The 15,154-nt window shown below is 40.6% G+C and overlaps 1 protein-coding gene across 2 annotated transcripts in view; it reads left to right on the top strand.

The window, feature by feature from the left end:
- Nucleotides 1-15,154, top strand: part of LOC110520211 (nuclear pore complex protein Nup93) — a 43,952-nt gene that overhangs the window by 9,684 nt on the left and 19,114 nt on the right. For both annotated transcript variants that reach the window (XM_090219931.1, XM_021597382.3), the window contains exons 2-3: nucleotides 7,562-7,748; nucleotides 11,017-11,134. In XM_090219931.1, coding sequence (XP_090076057.1) covers nucleotides 7,562-7,748; nucleotides 11,017-11,134 — 305 coding nt within the window. The remainder of the gene's footprint in view (nucleotides 1-7,561; nucleotides 7,749-11,016; nucleotides 11,135-15,154) is intronic.

Genomic DNA, 15,154 nt, shown 5'->3' with positions numbered 1-15,154 from the left:
GAACCCAGAGTCTCTGGTGGCGCAGCTGGCGCTGCAGTACAGCGCCCTTAACCACTGCGCCCCCCGGGAGGCCACATTGTAGGATTTTTAATGAATTTATTTGCAAATTATGGTGGAAAATAATAATAATAACAAAAGTTTATCTTAATACTTTGTTATATACCCTTTGTTGGCAATGACAGGTTAAACGTTTTCTGTAAGTCTTCACAAGGTTTTCACACACTGTTGCTGGTATTTTGGCCCATTCCTCGGACTTTCAACCCCCTCCAAAGATTTTTTTATGGGGTTGAGATCTGGAGACTGGCTAGCCACTCCAGGACCTTGAAATGCTTCTTACAAAGCCACTCCTTCGTTGCCCGGTGTGTTTGGGATCATTGTCATGCTGACAGACCCAGCCACGTTTCATTTTCAATGCCCTTGCTGATGGTAGGCTTTGTTAGTTTGGTCCCAGCTCTCTGCAGGTCATTCACTAGGTCCCCCCGTGTGGTTCTGGGATTTTTGCTCACCGTTCTTGTGATGATTTTGACCCCACGGGGTGAGATCTTGCGTGGAGCCCCAGATCGAGGGAGATTATCAGTGGTCTTGTATGTCTTCCATTTCCTAATAATTGCTCCCACAGTTGATTTCTTCAAACCAAGCTGCTTACCTATTGCACATTGTCTTCCCAGCCTGGTGCAGGTCTACAATTTTGTTTCTGGTGTCCTTTGACAGCTCTTTGGTCTTGGCCATAGTGGAGTTTGGAGTGTGACTGTTTGAGGTTGTGGACAGGTGTCTTTTATACTGATAACAAGTTCAAACCGGTGCCATTAATACAAGTAATGAGTGGAGGACAGAGGACCCTCTTAAAGAAAAAGTTACAGGTCTGTGAGAGCCAGAAATCTTGCATGTTTGTAGGTGACCAAATACATATTTTCCACCATAATTAGCAAATAAATGCATTAAAAATCCTACAAATCCTAAAAATCCTGCAATGTGTTTTCTGGATTTCTTTTTCTCATTTTGTCTGTCATATTTGAAGTGTACCTATGATGAAAATTACAGGCCTCTCATCTTTTTAAGTGGGAGAACCTGCACAATTGGTGGCTGACTAATTCTTTTTTGCCCCACTGTATAAGTCTATATCTAGATTTGATGGTCGCTCACACACTATCTTGGCATAAGTCTGACCATAGACCCTCATCAATTGTAGTATTCAAATCGGATTCCCATTGCTCTCTCGTCTTATGTACATCTATTTTTGGGTATTGTTGCAATAGCAATGAGTACACTCTGGATTTAAATATATGTGTCATTGTTATCATGGAGTAGTTCTATTTTTGATAGGTTTGGTAAAGTCATCTGAGAAAGTTTCTTAACTGTAAATAACAAAATAAATGATTATTGGTATTTCTTTTAGTTGCTCAAATGACATAAGTACCCCATTTATATAACAATGTTCTAAATCTGTTATTCCCTTCTCATGCCACTGTTGAAACATGTTGTTATCCAAGATCATTGGCAGGAGTCTGTTTTGCCACCGGGGTGTTTTGGGTGACAAGTCTTGTTTCAGACCAAATAACTTGAATGAATTTCATACCAAGATCTTACTAAATTGATGGTACAGGGATTGATAGTTTTTGTTGATATAGTCTTGGGTTTCCACTTCTACATAATATTACTCCCAACTAGAGGTCAACCGATTAATCGGCATGGCTGTAAAATTAGGGCCGATTTTTAAGTTTTCATAACAATCGGTAATCGGCCTTTTTGGACGCCGATTATGGCCGATTACATTGCAATCCACGAGGAGACTGTGGCAGGCTGACCACTTGTTACGCGAGTGCAGCATCAAAATTACCTTGTGGCTGCAAGGAGCCAAGGTAAGTTGCTAGCATTAAACTTACCTTGTAAAAAAACAATCAATCTTCACATAATCACTAGTTAACTACACATGGTCGCGGCAGGGTAGCCTAGTGGTTAGAGCGTTGGACTAGTAACCGGAAGGTTGCAAGTTCAAACCCCCAAGCTGACAAGGTCAGATCTGTCGTTCTGCCCCTGAACCCACTGTTCCTAGGCCGTCATTGAAAATAAGAATTTGTTCTTGACTGACTTGCCTAGTTAAATAAAGGTATAAAACAATAAAAAATGGTTGATATTACTAGGTTAACTAGCTTGTTCTGCGTTGCATATAATCAATGTGGTGCCTGTTAATTTATCATCGAATCATAGCCTACTTTAACTTGATGATTTAACAAAAGCAAAAGCAAACTACCTGCATCAAGATGAATGCAGCCGAATGACAGCTGAATGACAGCTGAATCAAAACCAGCGCGCGCATATGCCCCCTTTGCACGATGAGCAACTAGGCTGGCTAGCTAACTAACGTGGAAAGCCTAGAATAACTGATTTTGATGACTGCCCACAACGACATCGGGAGTCTGTGTATTAGACTCCCGATATTGTGTCCCAAAGCTAACAACACTAATACGAATTACACATTTAAGAATCAGTTTGTTTACGGGTACAAAGCAAGCTAGCAATTTAGCAAGCTAACTATAGCTAAGCTAGTGGCATGCAACGGCAGGTTCGTAACTAGTTGTAACGCAGCCTGACTAAGCAGTGGTAGGCAGCAGCAGGCTCGTAAGCATTCATTCAAACAGCAGCTCTTAGCAATGCTGGGATGCACAGCGCTGTTTATGACTTCAAGCCTATCAACTACCGAGATTAGGCTGGCAATACTAAAGTGCCTATAAGAACATCCAATAGTCAAAGGTATATGAAATACAAATGGTAGAAATAGTCCTATAATTCCTATAATAACTACAACCTAAAAATTCTTAACTGGGAATATTAAAGACTCATATTTAAAGGAACCACCAGCTTTCATATGTTCTCATGTTCTGAGCAAGGCACTTAAACCTGAGCTTTTTTACATGGCACATATTGCACTTTTACTTTCTTCTCCAACACTGTGTTTTTGCATTATTTAAACCAAATTGAACATGTTTCATTATTTATTTGAGACTAAATGGTTTTTATTTATGTATTATATTACGTTTTTAAAGTGTTCATTGTTCATTCATTATTGTTGTAATTGTCATTTATTACATATATTTTTTTTTAGATTTTTTTGGTCCTCCAATACTCGGTATCAGCTTTGAAAAATCATCAGTCGACCCCTCTACTCCCAACCTCTACCTTAAGAGCAAACATTTCCATCTAAGTCGAAGATGGGGCTGGTTAATTTTCAAATAGTAATGAAATTAATCTAATTTGCGCTGCCCAGTAATACATCTTGAAATTTGGTAGGCGTAGACCTCCTAGACTATAATCCCACGTTAATTTGTCCAGGCTCACCCTTGGGGTTTTGCTCTTCCATACAAATTGTCTTATGGTCTTGTAAAGAAACTCTTGGGTAGGGATATGGGTAAAGATTGAAATAGGCAGAACGTTCGTCTTAATACAGCTAATTCTCCCAAATAATGTGAGAGTCAGATCTATCCATCTATTCAAGTCATCCACCACCTTCTGAACCAAGACAGAGTAGTTAAGCTTGTACAAATTTCTTAAGTCATTATCTACTTTAATTCCTAGACATTTGAACCCCTGTGGCGACCATCTGAAGGGACCCATTCGTTCACAGATGCTATAGTCAAAGCGAGTCAGTGGAAGCATTTCACTTTTGTCCATGTTGACTTTGTAACCTGATATAGAGCTAGCTGTATGTACCCCAAAGCGTTTTGAGGGGTCGGGTCAGAGAGGAACAAAATAATGTAGTTTGCGAACAATGCGATCCTATGCGTTATCTGGCACCTGAAAGCCCTTTATGCCAGGATCCGTTCTTATGGCCTCCGCCAGGGGTTCAATGGCTAGCACAAAAAGGAGTGGGGAAAGTTAACAGCCCTGTCTACTACCTCTAAAGATTGGGAATGTGGCTGACATCATGCCATTAGTTTTGATCTTGGCTTGCGGTTTATAGTATAAAGTCTTGGTCCTTTGTTTGTCAACTGGGCTAAAGTTAAATTTAGCAAGTACCTTGAATAGGTATGGCCACTCCAGCCTATCAAAGGCCTTTTCAGCGTGTAGAGATACTGCTATACTAGGATCGCTCCTCACACTGGCCATGTGAATTACATCGAACAACCTTCGCAAATTATTGGTGGAGGATCTTTTCTGTATGAAGCCTGTTTGATCGGTATTAATCAGGTTTGCCAAATATTGTCCTAATCTATTAGCCATCGCCTTAGAAATCGATTTATAGTCATCATTGAGGAGCGAGATCGGCCTATAGGAAGAGCATTGTAGAGGATCTTTATTTTTGTATGTGTAACTGTTATAATAGCCGTGGAAAAGGAGTCCGGTAGGCTCTGCGTCTCAGCTGCTAAAGTTAGAACATCCATTGAGTGGAATAAGCAAATCGTTAACTCCTTAAAGCCATCGTCTCCTGGTGATTTGCTGGATTGTAGCGAAGAAATTTCCTTTTCGAGTTCTGTGAAGTGGCGATCTAGTTCGTTTTGGTCTTCCTGTGTGAGGTACGGTAGATCAATAGTAGACAGAAATGTGTCTCATTGCTGGTTCCGTTCCATCAGAAGTGTATAACTTAGAATAGTATTGTTTAAATTAATCATTCTCTTCCGGGTTGTGAGACACTTGACTGTTCTGTTTCAATAGAGTTGATGGTTCTCAAATTCTCAGCTTTTCTGTCAGGCCAATACTTTGAGTTTTCTCCCCCAATTCATAATGTCTTTGCCTAGTTCTAAGAATAGCCTTTTCAGTTTTGTTGTTATATTTTAGTTTTTTATTCACCAATGAGCGAGCGGTATGTTTCTTTAGAGACACATTTTTGGTGTTATTTTTGTATTAATAAGATTTCATTCTCTAATTCATTCAATTCAGCAGTGCATTTCCTATTAAGACCTTTGGTATAGGAAATGATTTGACCCCTAAGAAAGGCCTTTTGTGTATCCCAGAGTACAAAACTATTCGGAGAGGACAGTTTGTTTTACAGACAAACATAATTTGGTCTCTGATAAATTGACAAAATTCTGCCTGTTTCAAAAGAGTTGGGTTTAGGCACCATCTATAAGTCCCTTGAACTCCGCCTGGCATCCAAACAAAGTGTGAGGGGAGAATGATCTGAGATAGTTCTGGATAAATACTAGTTTCCACAACTATGGGTTACCTGTGCTGATAGGAGAAAATAATCAATCCGGATATAAGAGTTAGGTGGGCAAGAGTAGAATGAGTAATCCCTATCTTGTGGGTGGAGCTGTCTCCCTATGTCTTTCATAAATGATAGTGCATTTGGCGGACTTAGTCAATGAGGTTGCTTTAGTTGAGGATCTAGCCAGAATCGTGTCCAGACAAAAATGAAAGTCGCCCCAAACTAAGTGTTCCCTGAAATTCCGCTACCTTGAGGAATATATCTTGAATAAAAGTATAATCATAATTAGGTGCATATGCATTAAGCAAGGTCCAATATTCAGAATGCATTCTGCCATGGACCCCTACATAACATCCCAGTGGATCAAAAATTGTTTTCGTAACACAGAAGAGTAAATTCTTATTAATCAACACAGCTACTCCCGGTGTTTTTGTGTTTTATGAAGAGGCAAAGACCTGTCCTACCCATTCCCTCTTTAACCTTTTATGTTCTGCCCCTGTTAGATGTGTTTCTTGTATAAATGCAACATCGGTCTTTAGCTTTTTCAAGTACATACATGTAAGGACTCGTTTTCGTTTGACAGGACCTTTCAGTCCATTGACGTTTAATGATGTATGATTTACTATATTAGCCATATTGTTCACTCACTCATGACATTTACATTCATGTACTATGTCCAATAAAGAGGTGGGATATTCTATTGCCTACTTTTGGTGAGCCTGTAGTCAAACACATATTATAGAGCTAAGGTCTCTCACAAAATAGTACTGTAATAAAAACAAACAATTCCCCTCCTCCCCCCATTGTTCTTGAACGTGCCCAGCATAAACCCCACCTGTAGTGGAGCTATGCTCCCACTGTCGCAATTTCAATTTCTAACATGAAGGCAAACATGAACATGGAGCTTGAGCCCAATAAATTAACAAATGTAGGATTCTATTTACATAACCTGTACTCAGTACTTTGTTGAAGCACCTTTGGCAGCAAGTACAGCCTCGAGTATGACACTACAAGTTTGGCACACCTGTATTTGGGGAGTTTCTCCCATTCTTCTCTGCAGATCCTCTCAAACTCTGTCAGGTTGGATTAGAAGCATCGCTGCACAGCTATTTTCAGGTGTCTCCAGAGATGTTTGATTGGGTTCAAGTCCGGGCTCTGGCTGGGGCACTCAATGATGTTCGGAGACATGTCCCGAAGCCACTCCCGTGTTATCTTGGCTGTGTGCTTAGGGTCATTGTCCTGTTGGAAGGTGAACCTTCGCCCCAGTCTGAAGTCCTGAGCGCTCTGGAGCAGGTTTTCATCAAGGATCTCTCTCTGTACTTTGCTCTGTTCATCTTTCCCTCGATTCTGACTCCCAGTCCCTAGCGCTGAAAACATCAGCACAGCATGATGCTGCCACCAATATGCTTCACCGTAGTGATTGTGTTAGGTTTCCTCCAGACATGACGCTTGGCATTCAGGCCAAAGAGTTCAATCTTGGTTTCATCAGACCAGAGAATCTTGTTTCTCATGGTCTGTGAGTCCTTTAGGTGCCTTTTGGCAAACTACAAGCAGGCTGTCATGTGCCTTTTACTGAGGAGTGGCTTCCGTCTAGCCACTCTACCATAAAGGCTTGATTGGTATCCTTCTGAAAGGTTCCCCCACCTCCACAGAGGAAATCTGGAGCCATGTCAGAGTGACCATTGGGTTCTTGGTCACCTCCCTGACCAAGGCCCTTCTCCCCCAATTGCTCAGTTTGGCTGAGGGAGCAAGCTCTAGAAAGAGTCTTGGTGGTTCCAAACTTATTCCATTTAAGAATGATGGAGGCCACTGTTTTTAGGGACCTTCCATCCTGCAGAAAATGTTTTGTTACCCTTCCCCAGATCTGTGCCTCGACACAATCCTGTCTTGGCGCTCTACAGACAATTCCTTTGACCTCATGGCTTGGTTTTTGCTCTGACATGCACTTTCAACTGTGGGACCTTATGTAGACAGGTGTGTGCCTTTCCAAATCATGTCCAATCAATTGAATTTACCACAGGTGGACTCCAAGTTGTAGAAACATCTCAAGGATGAACACTGTAAAAACGATGCACCTGAGCTCAATTTTTTGTCTCATAGCAAAGGGTCTGAATACTTATGTATATAATGTATTTCTGTTTTTTATTTTGAAAACATTTGCAAAAATGTCTAAGAATCTGTTTTCAATTTGTCGTCATGGGGAATTGTGTGTAGATTGTTTAGGAAATGTTTTTATTTAGTCCATTAGAATAAGGCTGTAACATAATGTGGAAAAAGTCTAGGAGTCTGAATACTTTCCGACTGCACTGTAACACACTATCATGTGATTCAATCTGTTAAGGCCATAAAGACTGCATGTAATTTAATCCAGAATAGTCATTGGTTTTTAACCCAGACATTCTGTCCCTTAACTTCTAGTGGTTGCCATGGAAGCGGAGGGCTTTGGAGAGCTCCTGCAGCAGGCGGAGCAGCTTGCAGCGGAAACTGAGGCTGTGTCTGAGCTTCCCCATGTTGAGAGGAACCTTCAGGAGATCCAGCAGGCTGGAGAGAGGCTACGTTCCCGCACCTTAACCCGAACGTCGCAAGACGCTGCTGACGTAAAAGCGTATGTTCTCTCTTGTGTATCAGTCAGTCACAGTGATTTATTTTATTTAGAGATGACCCACACATTGAAATCACATGTGACGTATAGGCCAGTTCCCTTTTTCTAGTAATATCTCATTATTTCCCCTGTAATGAATGAGGCTGATGGTAATAAGATGTTGAAGTCATCTGCACAAAAGCTCATCATTATGATTGGTTATTTTTCAGATGTCAATACATCTGACTGCGTTTGGACTACTTGCAATTACGTGATCTTGTCACTATAGCGTGTGAAATAGAGGATAGATATGTTTCATCAGTATTTGTACTCTTGGACACCCAGTTTATTGGAGCTGTTCTGTTATGGGAGATGTCTTTAAGAACGTATTTATGATGGCAGGTTAATGCTGCTCCCCACATTTCACTGGCATATGAAATGCAGTGTAGCTTTGTTATGTTCTGCATTGCAGTGAACTTACTTCATGCTCCTCATGCCCTCTAGAGCAGTGGTTTCCAAACTTTTTATAGTCCTGTACCCCCTTTAAACATTGAAACTCCAGCTGCGTACCCCCTCTAGCACCAGAGTTGTCTCACTCTCAAATTTAGTTTTTTTGCCATCATTGTAAGCCTGTCTCACACACACACACTATACGATACATTTATTAAACATAAGAATGAGTTTGAGTTTTTGTCACAACCCGGCTCGTGGTAAGTGACAAATAGCTCTTCTAGGACCAGGGCACAAGTAATAATAATCAATAATTTAGCCCTTTTATTTAGCCATCTTACATATAAAAACGTATTTGTTCATCAAAAATTGTTAATAACTCAACACAGGTTAATGAAAAGGGTGTGCTTTAAAGGATGCACAGAACTCTGCAATGGGTTGTATTGAAGAGGCTCTCAGTCTTAAATCCTTATCCACAAACAGTCTGTGCTTGTATTTAGTTTTCATGCTAGTGAGGGCCGAGAATCCACTCTCTCACATAGGTACGTGTTTGGAAAGGGCATCAGTGTCTTAATAACCAGTTGCGACGAGCAAACCCGGATCCGGGATCCTATTTATAGCCTCAAGCTCATTACCATAACGCAACGTTAACTATTCATGAAAATCGCAAATGAAATAAATATGCTAGCTCTCAAGCTTAGCCTTTTGTTAACAACACTGTCATCTCAGATTTTCAAAATATGCTTTTCAACCATAGCAAAACAAGCATTTGTGTAACAGTATTGATAGCTAGCGTAGCATTTAGCGTAGCATTGAGCGGGCAACATTTTCACAAAAACAAGAAAAGCATTCAGATAAAATCATTTACCTTTGAAGAACTTCGGATGTTTTCAATGAGGAGACTCTCAGTTAGATAGCAAATGTCCCGTTTTTCCAAAAATATTCTTTGTGTATTAGAAATCGCTCCGTTTTGTACATCACGTTTGGCTACCAAAAAAACCTGAAAATTCAGTCATCAAAACGCCAAACTTTTTTCCAAATTAACTCCATAATATCGACTGAAACATGGTAAACGTTGTTTAGAATCAATCCTCAAGGTGTTTTTCACATATCTCTTTGATGATATAACGTTCGTGGAAGTCTGGTTTCTCCTCTCTATCAAATGGAAAAATAGTTGCACCTGGCGTTTGCGCACCAATTTCGACGCAGGACACCAGGCGGACACCTGGTAAATGTAGTCTCTTATGGTCAATCTTCCAATGATATGCCTACAAATACGTCACAATGCTGCCGACACCTTGGGGAAACGGCAGAAAGTGTAAGCTCATTCCTGTCGCATTCACAGCCATATAAGGAGACAATGGAAAACGGCGCCTCAGAAATTTTGCTCATTTCCTGTTTGAAGTTTCATCTTGGTTTCGCCTGTAGCATCAGTTCTGGGGCACTCACAGACAATATCTTTGCAGATTTGGAAACGTCAGTGTTTTCTTTCCAACGCTGTCAATTATATGCATAGTCGAGCATCTTTTTGTGACAAAATATTGCGCTTAAAACGGGAACGTTTTTCATCCAAAAATGAAATACTGCCCCCAGAGGTTCAAGAGGTTAACAGCGCAATTTGCCAAGGCAGGATACTCTTGAAAGCAGCCCTATCCAGAAATCTGACAGTGGCTTCTGATTAAATACAATTTTCACAGAACCGTCTCTCTTGTTCAGATATCGGTAAGTGGACTGGAGGCAAGGCATGAAAGGAATAACGGATCCAGTTGTTTGTGTCATCTGTTTTGGGAAAGTACCTGCGTAATTGCTCACCCAACTCACTCATGTGCTTCGCTATATCACATTTGCACAGTTCATTTGCACACAAAAAAATCATACAATGATGGAAATACCTGTGTGTTTTCCTTGTTAATGCAGACAGAGAAGAGCTCCAACTTCTTAATCATGGCCTCAATTTTGTCCCGCACATTGAATATAGTTGTGGAGATTCCCTCTAATCCTAGATTCAGATCATTCAGGCGAGGAAAAAACATCACCCAGATAGGCCAGTCATTTGAGAAACTTGTCATCATGCAAGCGGTTAGACAAGTTAAAATTAAAGAACACTTTAAGCTCGTCTCTCAATTTTAAAAAAAACCTGTCAATACTCTGCCCCTTGATAACCATCACACTTCTGTATGTTATAAAAGTGTTACATGGTCGCTGCCCATATCATTGCATAGTGCAGAAAATACATGAGAGTTCAGGGGCCTTGCTTTAACAAAGTTAACCATTTTCACTGTAGTGTCCAAAACGTCTTTCAAGCTGTCAGGCATTCCTTTGGCAGCAAGAGCCTCTTGGTGGATGCTGCAGTGTACCCATGTGGTGTCGGGAGCAACTGCTTGCACGCACGTTACCACTCCACTATGTCTCCCTGTCATGGCTTTTGCACCATCAGTACAGATACAAACATGAGTAGCAGCTACGTTTGGCTACACACGGACTGTTAGTGGAATTCCCGCGAGAGAGTAATGGTTAATGTGATTGGATGTTAATTATTTGACTAGGCTACCTGTATTTGACATTGTGTTGTTATTTTGCTGAACATCTAGATGGTTTAATTTTATTTTTGGCAGTGAAACTAGGCTACCCAGGCAAAGAAAAAACCTCACCCACATCTATAGCACCGTTGGAAAATATAAATGAACTGTTTGAAAATGTGAAGAAAATAAAGAAAATAAAGAATTACTAAAAGTAAAATGTGAATCACATTTTTATTTTGGCGTACCCCAGTTTGGGAATACCTGCTCTAGAGGATACTATACTAAACAAACACAATCTACTCTTCCTCTGTTCCCTGTAGCTCTATCCTCCTGGGTTCCAGAGGCCTGGACATATTCCACATCTCCCAGCGTCTGGAGAGCTTGAGTGCTGCCACTACCTTTGAACCTTTGGAGCCAGTGAAAGACACTGACATCCAGGTATTAATTTCAGACTGTCTCTACGAGTGTGGGGCTACTTTTACATCCACACCTGTTCTCCGGTATGTCACAACCTTCTCTTCTGAGTTTTTCAGAGGCAAAGGCAGCCGGGCAAGTGATGGTAATGCATTTTTTTGAGTTCGTAATGATGCTTTAGTCAAACTGTCAGTTTCGTATCTGGTTCTGTTAATGTCACAGCTGAGGTTTACTGTGTAATGATTTTTTTATGCTAATAGGAACCAAGCTGACGGATTCTGTTGGAGGATCATTGCAGTTTCTTATTTTTGGAAGTATTAGAAATGTGTGTCTAGGAAAATATGTCTGACGTGTATTGTGTCCAAATCTTTACTCATCATTCTGTATATCAAACCCATTGCCTGAAGTGCTGAGAGTTTGCAATTCAAACGCATGCACAAAAGTTAACCCAACGTCCTTTGATTGGATTTGAATTGTCTTTGGTAGATGTCTATGTGATTTACATTTGGGGGTATTGAACTGTCTCTGGTACAGTTGAAGTCTGAAGTTTATATACACCTTAGCCAAATACATTTAAACTCAGTTTTTCACAATTCCTGACATTTAATCCCACATTTAATCCTTTAACTTCCTGACTGATGTCTTGAGATGTTGCTTCAAAATATCCACATCATTTTCTTTCCTCATGATGCCATCTATTTTGTGAAGTGCACCAGTCCCTCCTGCAGCAAAGCCCATCTGGTTTGGGCTTAGTGGCACCATCAGTTGTTTTTCAACAGTGCAATGATCCAACACACCTGCAGGCTGTTTAAGCGCTATTTAACCAAGGAGAGTGATGGAGTGCTGAATCAGATGACCTGGAGTCCACAACACCCGGCCTCAACCCAATTGAGTTGGTTTGGGATGAATTGGACGGCAGAGTGAAGGAAAAACAGCCAACAAGTGCTCAGTATATGTGGGAACTCCTTCAAGACTGTTGGAAAAGCATTCCAGTTGAAGCTGGTTGAGAGAATACCAAGTGTGCAATGCTGTCAAGGCAAAGGGTGGCTATTTGAAGAAACTCAAATATAAAATATATTTTCATTTGTTTAACACTTTTTTTTGGTTACTACATGATTTCATTTGTTTTTTCATAGTTTATATGTGTTGACTATTATTCTACAATGTAGAAAACAGTAAAAATAAAGAAAAACCCTTGAATGAGTAGGTGTTCTAAAACTTTTGACCGGTAGTGAGTGAGTGAATGAGTGAGTGTATACACACACATATATATATAATATATAATATATATATATATACAGTTGAAGTTGGAAGTTTACATAACCAAATACATTTAAACAAAGTATTTCACAATTAATGACATTTAATCCTAGTAAAAATTCCCTGTCTTAGGTCAGTTAGTATCACCAATTTATTTTAAGAATGTGAAATGTCAGAATAATAGTAGAGAGAATGATTTATTTCAGCTTTTATTCCTTTCATCACATTCCCAGTGGGTCAGAAGTTTACATACACTCAATTAGTATTTGGGAGCATTGCCTTTAAATTGTTTAACTTGGGTCAAACTTCCACAAGCTTCCCACAATAAGTTGGGTGAATTTTGGCCCATTCCTCTTGACAGAGCTGGTGTAACTGGGTCAGGTTTGTAGGCCTCCTTCACGCATACACGCTTTTTCAGTTCTACCCACACATTTTCTATGGGATTGAGGTCAGGGCTTTGTGATGGCCACTCTATTACCTTGACTTTGTTGTCCTTAAACCATTTTGCCACAACTTTGGAAGTATGCTTCGGGTCATTGTCCATTTGGAAGACCCATTTGTGACCAAGCTTTGACTTGGTCAGTATTGCATTACAATACCCCTCAAATCAGAATTGGCCTAATTCCTCTGCCTTAACCAGTGAAAAATAGTCCTTCATTAAGTATATCCTAAATAAGAGTCAGGACTATCAAGTGATAAATATCTGTGTAATTTAAAATAGGTAAAATATAAATGAGCCTAATTTCTCAGAGCATTTCCAGTAGGAATGATGGTATTAAAAATTGCAGATAAAGATAGTTATTGCTTTCTGAACTTCTGCTCTTAGCCCTGACTCCTATGTGTAAAAAAAATAAAAAGTTACATGGACAAATTTGTGGATATTTTCTTAATAATCAGGGATCAGAAACAGCCATACGCTGAGTATACAACATATTAAGAACACCTCTTTCCCTGACTTAGCTTTCACCTGGTCAGTCTATGATTCTTTATTGATGCCATCTGTTAAATCCACTCCAATCAGTGTAAAAGAAGGATTTTGAAGCATTGAGACATGGATTGTGTATGTGTGCTATTCAGAGGGTGAATAGGCAACACAAAAGATTGAAGTGCCTTTGAACGGCGTATGACAGGCGCACTGGTTTGCACAAGTTTTGTGTCAAGAACTGCAATGCTGCTGTTTTTTTTCACGCTCAACAGTTTCCTGTCTGTATCATGAATACATTTGGGAACCTGCATCCCTGTAGAATGCTATAGACACCTTGTACAGTCGTGGCCAAAAGTTTTGAAAATGACACAAATATTAATTTTCACAAAGTCTGCTGCCTCAGTTTGTATGATGGCAATTTGCATATACTCCAGAATGTTATGAAGAGTGATCAGATGAATTGCAATTAATTGCAAAGTCCCTCTTTGCCATGCAGTGGAAATGTTTTTTGGGGATTCAGTTCATTTGCATTTCAGCCCTGACACAAAGGAACCGCTGACATCATGTCAGTGATTCTCTCGTTAACACAGGTGTGAGTGTTGACGAGGACAAGGCTGGAGATCACTCTGTCATGCTGATTGAGTTCGAATAACAGACTGGAAGCTTAAAAAGGTGGGTGGTGCTTGGAATCATTGTTATTCCTCTGTCAACCATGGTTACCTGCAAGGAAACTCGTGCCATCATCATTGCTTTGCACAAAAAGGGCTTCACAGGCAAGGATATTGCTGCCAGTAAGATTGCACCTAAATCAACCATTTATCGCATCATCAAGAACTTCAAGGAGAGCGTTTAAATTGTTGTGAAGAAGGCTTCAGGGCGCCCAAGAAAGTCCAGCAAGCGCCAGGACCGTCTCCTAAAGTTGATTCAGCTGCGGGATCAGGGCACCACCAGTACAGAGCTTGCTCAGGAATGGCAGCAGGCAGGTGTGAGTGCATCTGCACGCACAGTGAGGCAAAGACTTTTGGAGGATGGCCTGGTGTCAAGAAGGGCAGCAAAGAAGCCACTTCTCTCCAGGAAAAACATCAGGGATAGACTGATATTCTGCAAAAGGTACAGGGATTGGACTGCTGAGGACTGGGGTAAAGTCATTTTCTCTGATGAATCCCCTTTCTGATTGTTTGGGGCATCTGGAAAAAAGCTTGTCCGGAGAAGACAAGGTGAGCGCTACCATCAGTCCTGTGTCATGCCAACAGTAAAGCATCCTGAGCCCATTCATGTGTGGGGTTGTTTCTCAGCCAAGGGAGTGGGCTCATTCACAATTTTGCCTAAGAACACAGCCATGAATAAAGAATGGTACCAACACATCCTCCGAGAGCAACTTCTCCCAACCATCCAGGAACAGTTTGGTGACAAACAATTCCTTTTCCCGCATGATAGAGCACCTTGCCATAAGGCAACAGTGATAACTAAGTGGCTCAGGGAACAAAACATCAATTTTTTGGGTCCATGGCCAGGAAACTCCCCAGACCTTAATCCCATTGAGAACTTGTGGTCAATCCTCAAGAGGCGGGTGGACAAACAAAAACCCACAAATTCTGACAAACTCCAAGCATTGATTATGCAAGAATGGGCTGCCATCAGTCAGGAAGTGGCCCAGAAGTTAATTGACAGCATGCCAGGGTGGATTGCAGAGGTCTTGAAAAAGAAGGGTTAACACTGCAAATATTGACTCTTTGCATCAACTTCATGTAATTGTCAATAAAACCTTTGACACTCATGAAATGCTTGTAATTATACTTCAGTATTCCATAGTTACATCTGACAAAAATATCTAAAGATACTGAAGCAGCAAACTTTGT

This window comes from Oncorhynchus mykiss, chromosome 1 (assembly GCF_057628025.1).
Source record: "Oncorhynchus mykiss isolate SJ-2025 chromosome 1, ASM5762802v1, whole genome shotgun sequence".
NCBI classification, from domain to species: domain Eukaryota; kingdom Metazoa; phylum Chordata; class Actinopteri; order Salmoniformes; family Salmonidae; genus Oncorhynchus; species Oncorhynchus mykiss.
The sequence above is the reverse complement of the archived record's forward strand: the minus strand, read 5'-3'. Positions and strand labels throughout refer to the sequence as shown.